Source organism: Quercus lobata, chromosome 3 (assembly GCF_001633185.2).
Source record: "Quercus lobata isolate SW786 chromosome 3, ValleyOak3.0 Primary Assembly, whole genome shotgun sequence".
Lineage (NCBI taxonomy): Eukaryota > Viridiplantae > Streptophyta > Magnoliopsida > Fagales > Fagaceae > Quercus > Quercus lobata.
In genome coordinates, this window is record NC_044906.1 from 37,444,041 (window position 1) to 37,462,489 (window position 18,449).

At 36.0% G+C, this 18,449-nt stretch overlaps 1 protein-coding gene across 1 annotated transcript; it reads right to left on the reverse strand.

Annotated features, from left to right (window-relative positions):
• Positions 1-1,012: 1,012 nt before the first annotated feature.
• Positions 1,013-14,135, reverse strand: LOC115980843 (loganic acid O-methyltransferase-like). Its single transcript, XM_031103053.1, has 3 exons — positions 14,097-14,135; positions 13,346-13,990; positions 1,013-1,351 (listed from the first exon to the last, which is right to left on the reverse strand). Exons 1-3 carry the CDS (start codon positions 14,133-14,135, stop codon positions 1,013-1,015), a joined length of 1,023 nt encoding a protein of 340 aa, XP_030958913.1.
• Positions 14,136-18,449: the final 4,314 nt, after the last annotated feature.

Here is an 18,449-nt window from a genome sequence, read left to right on the forward strand (position 1 = left end):
GTTGTTGCCATTGAAGTTTAAAGAAAACACAAGCGGGTGTGCTTGTAGTTGGTGGTGAATCCAAGAAAGAAGAAGTCCGTGGATTCGGAGCTTGCATGTGGTCGTGTCAGTAAGTTCTACTGATTGGTAGCAATAAGAAGTCGAGCGTGGGGGCTTGTAAGTCTTATTGTATGAACTTCGATTCTTTCAAGATAGTGGATTCAAGTTTACCTTGAGGATAGCTAGGTCAAATCCTCCATAGGTTTTTACCGGTTTGGTTTCCTGGGTGATCATATCATTGTCTTATTTATTTTCCGCTACTTTGCATGATTTGATCTTTTATATTGTGATAACCTAGACTTGTTTAATTGGACTAAGTAACAACTTGGCTAATTACCTAGGTTTAATCAATTGTTTAAGGGGTCTAAAAATTATCAGGTTAGATTGATGTTTTGGTTTCTTGCTACTCTACTCTCACTATATAAAGGGCAGAGCCTGATATTTATCAATACAATACAATCATTCACAATATCTCATCTCCTACTTTCTCTCTTCTCTATGTGATTCTCATTCCACCATTGTAGGACCTTGAGCTAGTGTGCAATTTCAACATTAATTAGGAAGAATGGAGATTTAGGCTAAGTTTGGATACGACGTTGCGTTTGCTGCGTTTAGTTTCTGCGTTTTCCCTTTTTTTTTTTTTTTTTTTTTTTTTTTTTTTTTGCACTCATTTTCCCCCAACAAGCGGCTACTGTTCATGTACTGTACATGAACAGTAGCCGCAATTTTTGACCAGTCTTCCGTGAACAGTGCATCCGTCTACTGTTCACGGACTCACAAATTTCATTTTTTTATCAATTTTTTCATTAAAAATGGGTCTCACGGCACTATTTACACATTTAAAAATTATTTTGCTACAGTGTTTTCAGTTTTCAGTTTTCAGTTTTTGGTTTCAGCAAAATAAGTTCTATCCAAACAAACCCTTACTATATATTATTTTGGGCTAGAAATCTAAATTTGACTTTGAATTACATTACTTACACTTTAGAACAAGAAGTAGTTGAAGTGCATTCTTAAGTGTTGATTCTAGATGCTTGTAACACTTTAAAAGTTTGATAATTACACGATTAAACATTTCATCAATAACCTCAATTTCAAGGTGTTCCAAGAGATGTCCCTCCATTGTGACTTTTGAGTGTGTTGTCCATTCTTTTATGTTGATTCGGCCTCTAATGAATGTTGATGCAACTGTTAGTTCCATTCTCTCAATGCTAAAACTCCCATTTCCTTCTATCAGCTCTACCATCTCCTTAGAGGAAGCAGCATACCAAGGGTAGTTCAAGGAGTCCACTTGAGTTTCGCTAATCAATCCCTAAAATGGTTAAAGATTGTCACTATTCTTTGCCCCACCAATATAATGTGTTCTTATATTTATGAAATGTAGTTATTGTATTAGGATAGAGTGAGCTTATTCTATTTTGAATACCAAGCTATGCAAAGAGACATACTTGCTCTAAATGAAAAAAAAAATCCAGGATTTGATATTGACGTCCTTTCATCGTGTCCTCCTAAATTGCATTGATTTTTAAGAGAACCCTTTAGGCATCCTTTCCCTACGGATAGGGTATGATCATATTATTACTAGTTTGGATGATCTCATTTATCAATTTGTTAGTAGCAGGCCTCTATGCAAGGCGTATATAATCTGTTGAATAGTTATATACTTTACTAGAGGTCATATAGACACATACCTTTGGTGGAACAGATTATCAAATTACCAAATCTTGTTCTTTGCTTACTTTATGAACTCCTCACGATCTCCTTTGTGGAAAATCTCCAAGTCACAGGAGAGGCTACTAGAGTCTCTCCTAATTTCCACACTCCAACTTCTAGGGAACAGTAGATGGTGTCCCAGAGAGATGGCTTATTTTGAGAGAGCACTAAAAAACTATACGTATGTTCACTCATTGTATCTCTTATTAATTTGATTGATGTAGGAGTATTTTAAATACTAGTAGAGATTCACTTACTATCAGATATATGTGATCCCTAAAAGATCTCATCTGTTAAGTTTAAATTTAAATTTACTTATTAGATAACCAATGTGGAGATCCATGGGCCATGGTTTATGGGTTGGGTCAAAACTAGCCCAATTTCTAACATCTCCCACTCGTCCACACTGGGTACTACAGTCAGAACTGGCTCCTCTCAATCTCTTGTCCAATGCTCTCTTTATACAGAAAAATGGAGTGTGTGACCTGACGAGAAGGTGTAAGGTAGGAGTACTATATTAAGTCACTATCTAAACTAACATAGTACATCACTCATATTATCTTGTCTATGCCCTAGATTATTTGATCACACCCAATCAAGTTTCTTTAATCCCTCACGAGCTCAAAACTTAAAGCAACACTTGATCCTGTACCATATAATATGCTCATGATTATGTTGAAAATGAAAATCCTCATAATCGCCCGAGCTATGAGCCATAAAATAAATGGTGTGTTCTAAATAATTTTCCCTAGACACTCATGTCAATTCATTCACACTTGATCACTTTCCTAGACATGCTTCGCGAGACCGTATATATCATGGCCTTGAGATGACATGCTAAGGTAGCGACCTCAAACATTCACTTCATGACATAGTTCTAGGTCGAAAAAAGGGCACAGAATGGACCATATAATGGTAGACTAGGGCTCACATAGTGACGGAGTAGGGATCTATCCAATCACTCCCTTAATATGTTGGCTATAGCACATACAATATAATTTGTATGCTACGGTGGAGCTCCCACTCAACTGGGCTTGTCACACTCAAACACCTTACAAATCTTAGTCCAATTGCCACAAAGGCAACCGACCTAAGTTTCTTAGCATAGCTACACATCAAGTTCCTATCCAAGATCTCACATTTGGCTTTATTTAGGCTTCATGAAGTTGTGGATACACTTCAAGTGCAACTCCCATAAGTCTCATCTTAGCCTAGCTAAGGTGACATTCATTATATTATCTTGCATGCCTCTCTAAGTGTCAAGATGATCACTTACTTGATTTACAGAAAAACAAAGTGATCACTATGTCTCATCATGCTCGCTACTTAAGCGCTAGGGTGATCGTCTATGTGAGTAGACAGATCTAAGCCTGGTGACATATTCTCAAATAATGTGTGCTCAATATGTAATATCAATTACATCACAAGATGAATCAAAATGAATAACATCATTATTGCATAAAGTATGAATAAACATAAATGTCCATAAGGTATCCAAAAACATATCAAATCCTACAAAGTCCCAAACTCTTAACATGAGCCTAAAAGGCATCTCTAGCAATGGCTTTAGTAAGTGGATCAGCCACCATCCTGCTAGTGGAGATATGTTGGAGGATCACCTCTCCTTGTGTAATAGCAAGACGAATGTAGTTATAACGAGTCTGTATATGTTTGCTTTTGCTATGATACTTAGGAACTTTAGCATGAGCCAAGGCTGTCATACTATCACAATAAATCTTTACAGCTTTATCTGCAAGAGATGTCACCCTTAGGTTTTGGAAAAATCTCTTTAACCAAACAGCTTCTTGTGCTGTTTCTGAACAAACAACATACTCAGACTCCATTGTGGATAAAGAAATGCAAGACTGTTTCTTACTGCACCAATAGATAGCTGCACCACTAGGTAGAAATGCATAACCTGTAGTGGACTTGCACTTATCTCTATCACTGGCCTAGTCAGCATCAAAATAACCTCTCAATATCAAATCTTCACCCTAATAGCAAAGAATGAGATCCGATGTCCCACGAAGGTATTGAAAAATCCTCTTAATTGCTTGCCAATGAACAGATCTTGGATTACTTTGATAATGACTAACCATACCAATTGCAAAACAGATGTTTGGTTGAGTACACAACATAGCATACATCAGACTTCCAACTGCACTTGTGTAGGGAACTCTTGCCATTTCTCTCTTTTCCTTTTCTAATTTAGGGCAATCTTCAAGGCTTAATGTATGTCCTAACTCAATTGGAGTGTCTATGGGTTTGGAATTATGCATGCGGTATAGCTCTAAGATCATCTTTATATAAGTTTCTTGAGACAAACCAAGAAGCTTCTTTAAGCAATCCTTGAAAATCTTAACTCCAAGCACATAATTAGCCTCTCCCATGTCCTTCATTTCAAAAATAGAGGACAAACACCTTTTGGTGGTGACAATCATCTCCATATCATTTCCAGCCAACAAAATGTTGTCCACATACAAAGACAAGATAAGTAAACTCTTTCCTGATCGTTTGACATACACACAATGGTCTTCTTTCATCATTTTGAAACCAATCAAAATAATAGCCTTATGAAATTTGAAATACTATTGTCTAGACGCTTGCTTTAGGCCATAAATGGAACGCTTAAGGTGGCACACTTTGCGCCCTTATTCCTAGACCTCAAAGCCAATAGGTTGATCCATATAGATGTCCTCATTTATTTCTCCATTGAGAAATGCAGTCTCTACATCCATTTGGAAGAATTCCAAATCCAAATGTGCAACAATAGCTAGAATAAGGCGAATAGAGACAGATATCACTACTGGGGAGAAAGTCTCTTCATAGTATATCCCTTCTCTTTGGGTGTAGCCTTTTGCCACGAGACGAACCCTACTTTTGTCAATTGATCCATTTGCCTTGCGCTTTATTTTTAAAACCCACTTGTTTCCAATGGTCTTGCGCCCAGGCGGAAGGTCAACCAACTCCCAAACTTGATTCTTTGCCATAGAATCCATCTCATCCCTCATAGCAACTATCCACTTATGTGAAGCAGGTGAAGCTAATGCTTCCTCATAGGAAACAGGCGCATCAAGGTTCAGTGAATCACATATAAAAGATTCCCCCTTAATCTCAAAATGACGACGGGGAATAGTTCCATGTTCACTTCTACGTACCTTGGATCCTTGTGTGTCACTATCTAACGGTTTACTCCCACTAGAAGCCAAATCACTCCCACTATCTTTGGCGATTTCAAGATGAAGTTGTGATTTCTTGCAGCTCATAAAGCTGAAGATCTTGTTTTACTTCACTAATGCGTGGAAAATCATCTTCAATGAAGTTGACATCACAAGACTCTATCTCAGTCATTCCACAATTAGAATGTTCACCATACATTACATACCCCTTTGAGCTTTCTGAATATCTTATAAAGATTTTCTTACTTGCTCTAGGGCCCAATTTCCCATACTTATGGGAAGTACTGTGAACAAAACCTGCACAACCCCAAGGCCGCAAGTTCTCCAAATTGGGTTTTGCACCAGTCCATAACTCATATGGTTTTGTGGGAACTAACTTAGAAGGCACACGATTAAGGATGTAGGCAACAGTCAACAATGCATCTCCCTAAAATGAAATTGGAAGGTTAGCTTGCACCATTATTGATCTAACCATCTCTAATAAAGTACGATTCCTTCTCTCTGCAACACCATTTTGTTGTGGAGTACTAGGAATCGTCAATTGCCTGCATATCCCTTTTTCCTCACATAGTTCCTGAAACTGTTTAGACAAATATTCCCAACCCCTATCAGTTTGAAAAACCTTTAGGTTTCTTTCTTTTTGATTCTTAACCTCTGCCACAAAGCGCTTAAAGCAATCTAATGCTTCAAAGTGATGGTAGATCAGGTAGACATAACTGAAATGTGAATAGTCATCTATAAATGTGAGAAAATAAGAGGCGCCATGGCGTGCCTTAACATTCATAGGTCCACATATGTCTAAATGGACTAATTCCAAAGGATGAGTTACCCTTGGAGCCTTACCAAAAGGCTTCCTACAGGCCTTTCCAGCTAGACAAGATTCACACATAGGTAGGCTTACATTAGTAATAGACCTTAATAGGCCTTCTCTAGCTAGTCCAGCCAATCTCTCTTTTCCTATGAGTCCAAGTCTAGCATGCCACATTACAAAATCAGAAACATCATCATTATGAGCAATAAAAGAAAAAGAGGAATGATCTAAATCCAACATAAAGAAATCATTAGATAAATAACCATGTCCATACAAGGTTTTATTTAAATAAAAATCCAACTGAAGACCATCGAAATGGGAACTAAATCCAATTCTAAGCATAGTAAGTACTGAAAATAGATTACATTGGACACCACGTGCATGAAGCACATCATAAAGAAGTAACGTACATCCTAGACACAATTTGAGCTGGTAGGTTCCAACTCCTATGACTTCTTCTTAAGCTTCATTACCCAAAATAACGCACTGTGTGCCTGTTGGTATCTTTTTGTAATCCACACACCCAACTCTATCTCTAGCTATATGTTTGGTTGCTCCTAAATCTACAATCCGACCAGGAATAGTATGAGCAACAAAAACATGTGTACAAACATAAGTAATAGTAGAGTAGTTAAGAATGGATACCTTCTTTGGCTTAATGCACTCACAAGCTAAGTGACCCTTCTTACCACAGTTGTAGCACTTGATCTTTGCGTTGTCCTTCTTAGCATGCTTTCCCTTTTGGCGCTTTGTTATCTTGCATTCTTTAGGTTCAAGGTTACCAGCTCCTTTGGCATTCCTCCCTTGTCCTTTGCGTTTAGGTCTGAATGCCTTCCGCTACCCAGATTAGGCGATAAGGAGGGTGTTTTGGTGCTACCCCATGCACTCTACCTCAAGCTTGAGATGACGAGAAATATCAGTAAAAGTCTTGATATTCTCACTATGTGTCAAAACAAGCTTCATTTGCCCCCAAGTAGGTTCAGGCAGTGAACGTATCGCCGCTGTGACCTGTTGTTCATCAGAGAGATTATTGCCAGCAACCTTTAGGTCACGGATCAATGCAGAATTTGTCCTTAGATGTTCAGCCATGCTATGCTTTGAATCCACAACATATTGCTCAAGCTTCAAAGTAAGAGCATGCAACCTAGTTGCTAAAGTCCCTCCATAGGCAATCTGAAGCTAGTTCCACATCTCTTGGGCATTTGGGTAGTCCTCAAACTCCCCAATAAGATCATTGTGCATACTACTTAGCATAGTGAAGCGTGCACAATGATCTTTCTTAACCCAAGACTCATAGGCCTCTAAGTCACGGCGATGTTGGGTAGTATTCCCATTTTCAGGTCACATCATCACATTGGTTAGGGTTTCAAGGACCTTTTGTTCATTAAGCAGATATTGAATTTTTCTATGCCACATATCATAGTTGGTTCCATCTAGTTTCTCTCCCTTAGTTAGATCATCAACTACATTCTTAGTGGCCATGTTCACTACATTCATTACACAAGTTGATATTAGCACATAAATTTTAATTTTTATTTCCAAAAATCCAACTAGACCATGATATTCCTTTCTACTTCACTAAGCTCATAATCATCTCTCACTATGTAAATTGGAATAGCACATCTAATTGATTTTAAATAAAATTTTGTGAAGAATAAAACATCACACCATCCACATATTAAATCATATATATAACATGTGTCCATACATCTTTGTGCACAACACATTGTGCATGGGCTCCACTATAAGCCCTATTGGTAATTTCATACAACATGCTAAGACAAAATTTGAAATTTATAGGTAACCGTGAAACACATCCCCTTACATGGCCTCCAAAATTAAATTACATAGCCAAAAACAATGGCCCAAAAATAAATTGCCAAAAACATTGGCCCAAAAAATTACATATTTAAGTACCCTACTACAAAGATTCTATTTGTAATTAAAAAAATTGGGGATGCCATGTTACCCAATAATTTGAAAATTTGTCTTATCCATCCATAATAACAATAGATAAAAATATACATGTTGCATAAATTACCAATACAATCTCTGGCTATAGAGATGAGTCAAAGAGTCTCATAAACCCTTTGGACACATATTCATCAATGCATTCATATAATATCAATTCAATCATATCACAATATGTTAAAAAGACATCATAAATTAATTCAAAAATTAAATAAATTCCATGCATAATTATACAGAAAATTAGAAAACTAATTTCACAATTTTCTCATATTTTCACAATTTTATTTTAACATTTTAGTTAAAATAAAATTGCCATCACAATTACATGTATTAAATATATGTCATACTAGAAAAAAGAGATCTAATAAACAAGAACGTTTATAATATAATAAGAAAACCCATTGTGCATGTTATAACATTTGATTTTCATATAATTTTCAATATTGTTATAACTTATAAGTTATTGCTACATAAGCAATAACTACAAAATCCATCTTGCAAAGTTATCATTTGTAAACTATTGTAAACAAATCCATATAGCATTTGTAAACAATAGTATTAGACCCACATAGCCACTCAACATGTGGCTTATTTCATTGCACAGTTTCCTTTTTTTTTTTTTTTGGAGAGTGAATACTACGAACTTTATTAACGTAAAGAAGCCAAATCAGCTTGTACAAGAGACTGAATGTGTGGTGGAACATCCTCCATCCACACTAAAAAATCTAGTATGCTACTCGCATATCTAGCCAGACTATGAGCTACAGAATTCCTTCTCTTTTTGAATGAGAATAAAGCAATTTTTGAAAACTTTGGAACAACATTCTCACATCCTCAAGTAACAGACCAGTAGGGGATAAAAGTTGTTCTCCCTCCCTCAAAGCTTTTATAACAGCCAGTGAGTCCCCCTCCAAAATAACCTGTGTCACACCCAAATCATTTGCGAAAGCTAAAGTTGTTGTTGCCGCCATTGCTTCGACCTCCACTGCACTGTAAGCCTGGGGCAAATGCTTCGTACACGAGCCTAAAAACAGCCCCTTCTCATCCCTGATCACCGTCCCAAGTCCTGAATAATTTTCCTTTGAAAAAACCGCATCGTCGAAATTTATTTTAACTAAATTCGCTGGAGGAGGCACCCAACGTTTCTGCGTACCTTGATTGCGATGGTGTAAATGAGTCTTGGAGTCTAGTAGCTTGGAATGGAAATCATTCAACATGGTTCGTGAGACCTCAAGAATTTGGTGAGGCGCAATGGCAGGGACTCTCACTCTGACTTGGTTGTGTTGGTTCCATACTGTCCAGGCCATGTATGCAAAGAGTTCCAGCTGCTTCCCTTCTTCAATCATCCACAACACCAACTGTTTGAAGTTGTCAAAATCCATAGAACAACGAAAATCCCACAAGGTATGATCAGCCCACACGATGTCAACCTCTGAACAAGACCACAAAGCATGCAATGGGTCCTTAACAGCAACTCAGCATCGTTCACAGATTGGATCAGCAATAATGGTTCTCTTCACCAGCTCCTTCTTTGTCGGCAAAGCATTACGGCATGCCCGCCAAACAAAATTCTTCACCTTTTGAGCCACGTGCATAGACCAAATTGCCTTCCATAGGTGCTTATCTCTGAGTGGAGGAACTCGGATTGTTTCTGACTGCTCTGCTTCTTCTTTGAGGAACCTATAGCCCGATTTACAGCTATAGATACCATTACTCGTGAAAGGCCAGTATAGCACATCCTCTGTGGCCAATTGACTTAGTGGAATCTTCTTAATCATCTCACCATCTTCCTCCACAAAAAGGCCGTCCACCATATCTGTCTGCCACTGTCTGGTATTGGGATCAATTAGGCAGCTCACCATGGAATGTTCAAAGTCCTTGATGGGGCATATGGGTAGGTGTGGTGGATGTTTTCTTGGTAACCACCGGTGCTGCCATATGTTTATTTTTTCTCCATTTCCAACTCTCCACCTTGACCCCCTTTGGATAATATCCCTTACTATCAAAATACTCTTCCATGCATAAGACCCGATTCTTGAATCCAAAGCTTCCATGATTGTGGAATTGGGGAAAAAAAGGGCCTTGAAAACCTTATAGAAAAGAGAGGTTTTGTTGTGCAAAAGTCGCCAAGCCTGTTTTGCTAGCAAAGAATCATTGAACATGGCTAGATCTCTAAACCCCATTCCACCCACCATCTTAGACTTTGTCATTTCTTCCCACTTCAGCCAATAAACTTTTCTTTGGTCACCTTGTTGTCCCCACCAAAATTTCTTGATTAAGACTTCAATTTCATTGCACAATCCAATGGGTAATTTAAAACATCCCATAGTGTAAGTGGGAATAGCTTGAATAACCGCCTTCAACAACACTTCCCTCCCCGCTTGAGATAGCAATTTTCCTTCCCATCCTTGCAATTTCCTCCACACCCTCTCCTTATTGTAGTTAAAACTCGCTTTTTTCCTTCTGCCCACAAAGGAAAGGAGACCTAAGTACTTCTCATATTGCACAATTTCAGGAACCCCCAAAGCCACCTTAATCTCATGCTTCAAATCAGCTGGAGTGCTTTTGCTAAAGAATAAGGATGTCTTGCTCCTATTAACCTTTTGCCCCGAGGCCATCTCATACATATTCAGAATTTCCAACACCTTCCCACATTCTTCCATAGTTGCCCTACAAAAGAGAAGACTATCATCTGCGAATAGCAAATGGGTTAGTTTTGATCCTCTCCTACAAAGTGAAAAACCATGTAAATCACCATTATTTTCCGCTTTCTTAATAAGCCCATTCAAACCTTCCATACAAAGCAAGAATAGGAAAGGTGAAAGTGGGTCACCCTGTCTAATCCCATGGGTAGGTTGTATCAAACCACATGGTTCACCATTTACTAGGAAACTGTTTTCACACACCCCATAATCAAATGTATCCACCTTTCATTAAACCCCAATTTTCTCATGAGTTGTTCAAGAAAATTCCAATCTACACGATCATAAGCCTCACTCATATCCAGTTTAATTGCCATAAAACCATGAGTTCTAGACTTATAATTTTGTAAACTATGTAGGGTCTTAAAAGCCACAAGGATATTATTAGAAATTTATCTATCTTTTATGAAGGCCGATTGATGTTCTGTGACAATGTGTGGGATTAATTTTTTCAAACGGTTTGCTAAGACTTTGGAATAAATCTTGTAAAGAACATTGCAAAGGCTATTGGGGCGAAATTGGTGAGCATACTCGGGATTATGACTTTTTGGAATGAGAGCTATAAAAGTATGGTTCAAAGGGGTAGGTAAGATACCTAAATTCAAACATGACAAAATGGAAGAAATGACATCTTGGCTAACTGTGCCCCAAAAATGCTGGTAAAAAAGTGGTGGCATTCCATCCGGTCTAGGAGCTTTGAGGGGAGCCATTTGTTGTAAAGCAGCAACAACTTCTTGCTCATTGAATTCTTGGCTTAGCATACCATTCATCTCATCATCAATGATAGTAGGAATACATGACAACACATCCACATCCTGTAACCCATTCGCCTCACATGAAGAAAATAGATCCTTGAAATAATCTACCAGCACTATAGCAATATCGTGTTGCTGATCCCGCCAATTGCCCTCCTCATCTCTAATTCCCTCCACCTTATTTCTTCTAAATCTTCTTGTTGCACGGCTATGGAAACACTTAGTATTCCTATCCCCATTCCTTGCCCATAATAATCTTGACTGTTGAGCCCACATAGTAGACTCCCTATCCAACAACACCTCAATCTCCTTTTTAAGCTGCCCAACCCGAAAGTTATTACCACTAACCATGGCTACAGATTCGGCTTCTACTAGAAGCTTCTTCATACGCTCCCACTCTCTTCGTACATTACCAAACACATTTTTATTCCACCAAGTCAAGTCTTTCCCACATTTATCAATTTTTTCCAAAACACCACCTTCAAACCCAAGAGTATCACCATTATTCCATGCTAAAAAGACCACTTCTTCACACCCCCTATCTAACAACCACATCTCCTCAAAGCGAAAGATTTTTTTTTGCTTAGGAATATCCAACCTCGATAAAACAATAAGGAGAGGAATATGATTAGATGAATCACACCTCAAGTGATAAACCTTTGAACCTGGGAATTTTAAAAACCAGCTACTTGTAGCCAAGCACCTATCTAATCTTTCCCAAATTGAACTTCCATTTTCGAAATGCCTACTCCAAGTATATTTTGGGCCCTCAAAACCCAAATCCGAAAAGCCACATTCATCAATCACATCTCTGAACAATTGCATCTGATTATGGGGTTGAGGTACACCACCCAACTTCTCATCCTGTCTGGTAATTTCATTAAAATCACCACAACACAACCAAGGTCTCTCCCTTCTCGAACTCAAATTCCGGAGTTTTTCCCATGCCGTACTTCTTCTTGCTATCTCAGGTTCTCCATAGAAACCAGTCAAGTGCCACTCACTCTCCTGGTCTTTGTTGATAACTGTATCAATATAATATTTATCCGATCCCTCGATAGACAAATTGATTGATGATTGCACAGTTTCCTTGTTGAAGGAAACAACAAGTATAAGAATTTGTGTGTAACTAATAAACCAAGTCACCAATGTGGGGCTCATCGCTTTAATATATGGATAACCAGTCAAGCACTAAGCACAGTGGTACACGCATGGTAAACTACTACAAGACAATTTTAAATGAGTGAAAAACGTATTTTCTTTTATATTCATCACAACAATTTTTTGGATTACATATAAACATTCAAAAAATTACAGCTTTTTATTTCTCTCTACATGCCATAACATACTTCTAAAAATTATAGATCTGAAAATTAAAAATTACTTAAACTTTTAATTTTAGCATGCATATAGGATTACTTATATCAGAGATCATGGTATTATTCAAGAGTGAAAACAGCATAAAATGGCTCTGATACCGATGTTGAATAGTTATATACTTTACTAGAGGTTACATAGACACATACCTTTGGTGGAACAGATCACCAAATTGTCTGATCTTGTTCTTTGCTTGCTTTACGAACTCCTCACGATCTCCTTTGGGGAACACCTCCAAGTCACAAGAGAGGCTACTAGAGTCTCTCCTAATTTCCACGCTCCAAATTCTAGGGAACAGTTGTGGTGTCCCAAAGAGATGGCTTATTTTGAGAAAGCACTCAAAAACTATACGTATGTTCACTCACTGTATCTCTTATTAATTTGACTGATGTATGAGTATTTTAAATACTAGTAGAGATTTATTTAATATCAGATGTATATGATCCTTAAAAGATCTCATCTGTTAAGTTTAAATTACTCCCCTACTAATATTGATAGCTCATATCAATATCAGTTAGTTTAAATTTAAACTTACTTATCAAATAACCCATGTGGACGATCCATGGGCCATGGTTTATTGAGTTGGTTCAAAACCAGCCCAATTTCTAACATTTATCCTACACGTATTTTTACAATTTTAAATAAGATTACACTTTGTATGCTATTAGATCTAAGAAATAAAATCTTAACCAATATATGAGCTATCTCCGTTTCAAGTGAAATAGAAAAGAATCTTGTTCCATTTAACCTAATAATACCAAATGTGCCTTTTATTGTTATTGCTTGCTGATCACTTACCTCTTCCACCATTTCCATGAGACTGGACGCCATAACATCAAACATGACACCGGCAGGGAGACTAGAATAGGGCATCCCATTTTGACATGCAGGCATGATTATAATCATCATCCCTGCGGCCACAAGTTCTTTAGCTCTAGCTTTTAAAAAGTTTTCCACGTCCATGGCAAATTGAATAGAATAAGCATTAACAACTTCATGGGGGGCATTGGTATAGTGAATCCTCCCTTTGTTCCAAGCTTGTAGCTCCTTTGGCAACTTAGAAAGCCAATGCATTGCATAAGAAGTATGCACAAAATGAATAGAAGAGTCTGGGAACAATTGCTCATAGAATGATCCTGGAACTCCAGCTACAAAATATTGTCTATCTTGTGGCAAAGAGGTGAAGAGGATATTGAAATCGTTCAAGGCGAGATCATTAAAGAAAACTTGGAATCTAGGCATTTGAGAATCAGGGCATTGTATTTGGTATTTTTGTTCCATAACTTTTATTACATTATTCATGGCTATGAAGGTATTTGGTCCAGCTGCACATCCCAAGTCCGCAACGCAAATGGCGTCTGAAGCAGAAGAAAGGCTTTTCACGTCAAACTTCTCAACAATCTCCTCATCAACTTTTTCCTTTAGGAGATTTGTGCACTGTCTCTGCAAAATTAGGTTACTAAATCAATATCTTCACTAACACCAATAAGGCTAAAAGTTCCAACAAAATGAAAAAAAAAAAAATACACAAATAGGGGTCCCAAAGTACCTGCAGGTAGGGGTTTTTGGCGTAGTCTCGAGCGTTCATCCTATGTGAATCTGGTATCTCTTTCTATTTCTCTCCCTCTGTGTATCTATACTTGAGTGACTGGTATTATATAGAACCAAGGAAGAATGTATAGGTGATACCTATAATACAAATCATGCCCACAAAGTATTACTATTGTATGTAAGGCGTGCTGTAACAACGCACTTCCCACGCTGAGGAGTGAGGATTACAATTTGTTTGGTAGTCCAAGAGCATTATGCATGTGCATTGATTATGGGTGTTCACATGTTGAAGTGTATGGTTGTACGATCTAAGTTTTCTAATACTATGCATGTAGCATATGTATAAATTGTTTCTTCATTCCAAGTGCCAATAATAATGCAATGGTTTCAAAAGTGAACTAACAAAGTTCTAAAGCAACAAAATGACTAAATGAGTCTTTCGCATGTTGAAGTGTATAGTTGTACGAATTAAGTTTTCTAATTGTGCATGTAGTATAAATTATTTCTCCATTCCAAGTGACAGTAATAGTGCAATGGTCTTCAAAAGTGGACTAAAAAGTTCTAAAGCAACAAAATGACTGGGCGGTAGTGTTAATTTTTTATCATGTACGTGCTGCCTCCATGCTCGAAGACTCGAAGTGGATCATATAAATCACTGTCACTATCCATCTAAAAAACCAAATCAGTTTCACAAATAGTGGCATTGCCACCATACTCATTGATACCTTCATGTTTGCAAGAGAGAGATAAGGATCAAAAAGGCAAATGTTTTGAGATTGCGCAGATCTTTATTTTGTGTATCCATTGATGTTTTATATTTCATCGATTTGCATATATGAGACTCGGAGTTGTGAGTTGAGACGAAGAAATAGAAACAAATTACAAGAATAAGAGAGAGAGAAAGTTAAAGTAATAGAAGAGAAAGTTGAAAAATAATTTTGAAGATGGGGAATGTTGGGTAGCTTTTTAATTAGATAATGGACATTGGAGTGTCAAGTTTTGAGTTTGTTTTTGTTTTTCGTTTTTGTTTTTTAATGATCTGCCTAGTACTATTACAAGTTTGACTATTCAATGTTTTCTAATATTTTGATTTTTCATCTGAAAACTAAACCATTTTTTTTAATGGTACAGTGATATTTTCCTAATTGAAGTTTTATTTTATTTTTTTTTTTCTCTTTTTTGAAGCATATTGAAGTTTTCAATTTGGTCATTCAAAATCAAAACTGTTTGTTCTGTTTAGAACCTTAGAAATCATATTTGTTTAACCTAATTAATTAGCCAAGTAGTTACTCATATTAATTATGAAATCTAAGTTAAACACATGCAAACATATTATTAGTGCGAAAAATTAAAGAAGACAGTAATATAATGACCCAAGAAAACTAATGAAATCAACTATTTCAAGGTAAAAAATTTAGGAAAGATTCAACCTAACTATCCTCAAGGTAAACAAATCCACTACGATAGAATGAAAGTTTACAATAGGTTTAAACCCTAAATCTAAAGCTACCTTGTAGAATTTATTAACACGATTACGTGCAGCTCGACTCCACAGACTCTTCTATCTTGAATTTGCTTAACACAAACTCTCACGTTTGTAACTTTGAGATCTCACTCAAAGGTTTTAGATCACCATTGGTAATAGATCTTTATGCAGCAATTTGTTTACACTAGTTCTTGATTGTAGATCTCTTATTCTGATAGATGCTTGTTGAGTTAGAATGTAAAGAAACCTCTCAAATTTCATAGGAGTAACTCACAAGATTTCCAAGGACTTGTAAGACATAGTTTGGGTTTTCCTTTTATACCTAGTAGTATTTCACTCAAACCCTAAACGTTTTTGTGGGCTTTGGGTCTGATTTAAAATCTGTTGTCTACAATTTTTGATCAGTTAAGCTTGATTTTTGATCAGTTAAGTCGGATTTTTGATCGCTCGAGCTTCATAGAAACTGAACTCTTTTTTTTGCAGCTTGCATGTTCTTGAATTTTGACTTAAACCATCATGAACAATGTTTAACACCTAATCTAGACATATTTTGATCTCGGTTTGCCAACGTATATAAATTTAGAAATCTAAATGTTTAGAACCTAACAAAAACCATTGGTAACAACTTGTTGTACTTGGATGCAAATTAAATATTTATTAATATTTTAGGATATATTATGTTGAAACTTAAGTATATTTATTTTATTAGTATAAACGTAGTAATATATGATATACAAACTACATTATATTGATGCAAATATATATATATATATATATAGATGAATGTATAATTTATATGATTATTTAACATATAAAGTCACTATTAAAGTGTCTTTTGCTTCTTCTTCTTTTTTCCCCCTCCCAAAATATGTAGGATATTACAATCCATGATCTGAACTTATAATCCATGATCTCATCTACTTTCCACAGTCCTACGTAGAATTACAACTTTGACAACCTTGCTTTGAAAGCTTTTTTCATCAAAAATTTATTTACTGATTTATTGAAAGTATATTTGTACCTTCAAAAAATAGGTTTAAGAAAATTGTACATACACAAATTAAATAATAAATTAATTAAAAGAAAATTTTAATTAAAATGTTAAACCATGACCGGAGAATGCAAGGAATCAACGAGTCTCAAGGTGAATACTCAACTAATGATGTTTTATACCCTAGAACAAAAGAGTTTTAGAATTTGAAGTTGCGACTTGATTATTTGAGAAATCAAGGAAACTACAATAATAAGAAAATCCTTTTTTTTTTTTTTGTCAATTATTCTTCAAATAGTAGTTGATTATCATTACATTCTCAACTATGTATGTGTCCTAAAAAAAGAAAAAAACAAAAACAAAAAAATAAATGCATGTCCCAAAATCCAATGACAGACTTTTCCAATAAAAAATATTTATATTTTTCTTATTTATTCTTCTGATATTAGCTCATTAGCCACCATTAGGAATGACAAAATCAACCCAAACCCATTTGCCTATCAAAACCCACCCACTTAAATGAGACCCAAACCCACCCAGTTATTAATTGGGTTAAATGGGTATTAACCCAATTAACATTAATGTTTATTGGGTTTTAATTGGGTACTCAATTAGATCTAATTATGATCCAAGTATCATTTCTACAAATCATCCAAGTGGACAGTGGCTTTAATTTTTATTTTTATTTTTATCATGTATGGCTGAAGACTCCAAGTGGATTATATAAATCACTCTCATTTTCTAGAAGAAAAAAAAAAACCATTGTCACTAATGGTGGCAGTGGTGGTGACTATACATTGAGGGTTTATTTTGTCAAAAATTGAAGGTGAAAAATAATAAAAACAGAGAGAGAAAGAGAATCAACCCAAGGCTATAATGCTATAGTATATTATTAGACATGGACTGAATGAACGTCCAACTAGGGTTTATATACTCTGGAACTTTTAAGGAAAGCAACACCATATGAGAGTGTTCATTATTACTTTATTATATCGATTGACGTTGAGAGAGCTCTAGGTTTTATATATACTTGATTGTGGTCCTTGTTTCGTACAGGAACAATAATAGTTTAAACAGGGAACGTTCTAGTCTATACTAATTCTTGTAAACTTTGATAAATTTATGAATCCACTGTCTTCATTATCAAGAAAAAGTTTTGTATAATTAATCTTACATAGGTAATCCTCTTTCTTTGGGCAAATAAATTCATCAAATTTGACTTTGACAGAAGATTAGACAATTCTTCAGAAGAAAAAATGAAAGTGTTTTTTTTTTTTTTTTTTTTTTTTTGGGATGAATATAAATGAAATAGTTTTACATGCATTAATGCAATAAGATCATGGAGCACAAAACCAAATCCAATGCTAGTTTCTTCCATTCTAACAAGATGAAGCCAATTTTGAAATGGCAATATCTTCCATCTTGAGATAAATATAAGCAATTTTAGTAGTGGTACAAGCATATAAAACACAACTCTTGCTTGGGGTCACCAAGGTTTGTCCTTAATGCTGCCCTTTTATAAATGTCGAGATAAATGTAAGAATTCTCTGTTGCTGTCCATACCACCTAAACCCTTACAGGTTTTATACAAAAGGTCACTTTGCTTTCCATACCATTTGAAAAATATCCACTAGATTCAGGGTAGTGCCCATTTCACAATGCATACGTTTTACTTAGCCCTATAAAAGAATATGGCTAGATATGTTGCAGGCCATTATTTTCAACCCATGAAATTTTCAAATTTATTAACTTTGCAAACCTTATCTCACAAAAGATAAGTACATAACCATTTCAGCAAGAAATGAGTCTTAAGATTAATACAAATTGAATTATTTCAGAATGAAATAAGTCTCACATGATTAATACAAATTACA

Bases quoted from the DNA above. Each gene is read 5' to 3' on its own strand.
- LOC115980843 (XM_031103053.1), bottom strand. From the start codon at position 14,135: ATGAACGCTCGAGACTACGCCAAAAACCCCTACCTGCAG. The intron at 13,991-14,096 runs GTACTTTGGGAC...CTAATTTTGCAG, and splicing joins CCAAAAACCCCTACCTGCAG to AGACAGTGCACAAATCTCCT. The intron at 1,352-13,345 runs GTAAGTGATCAG...TAACCATTTTAG, and splicing joins TCATGGAAATGGTGGAAGAG to GGATTGATTAGCGAAACTCA.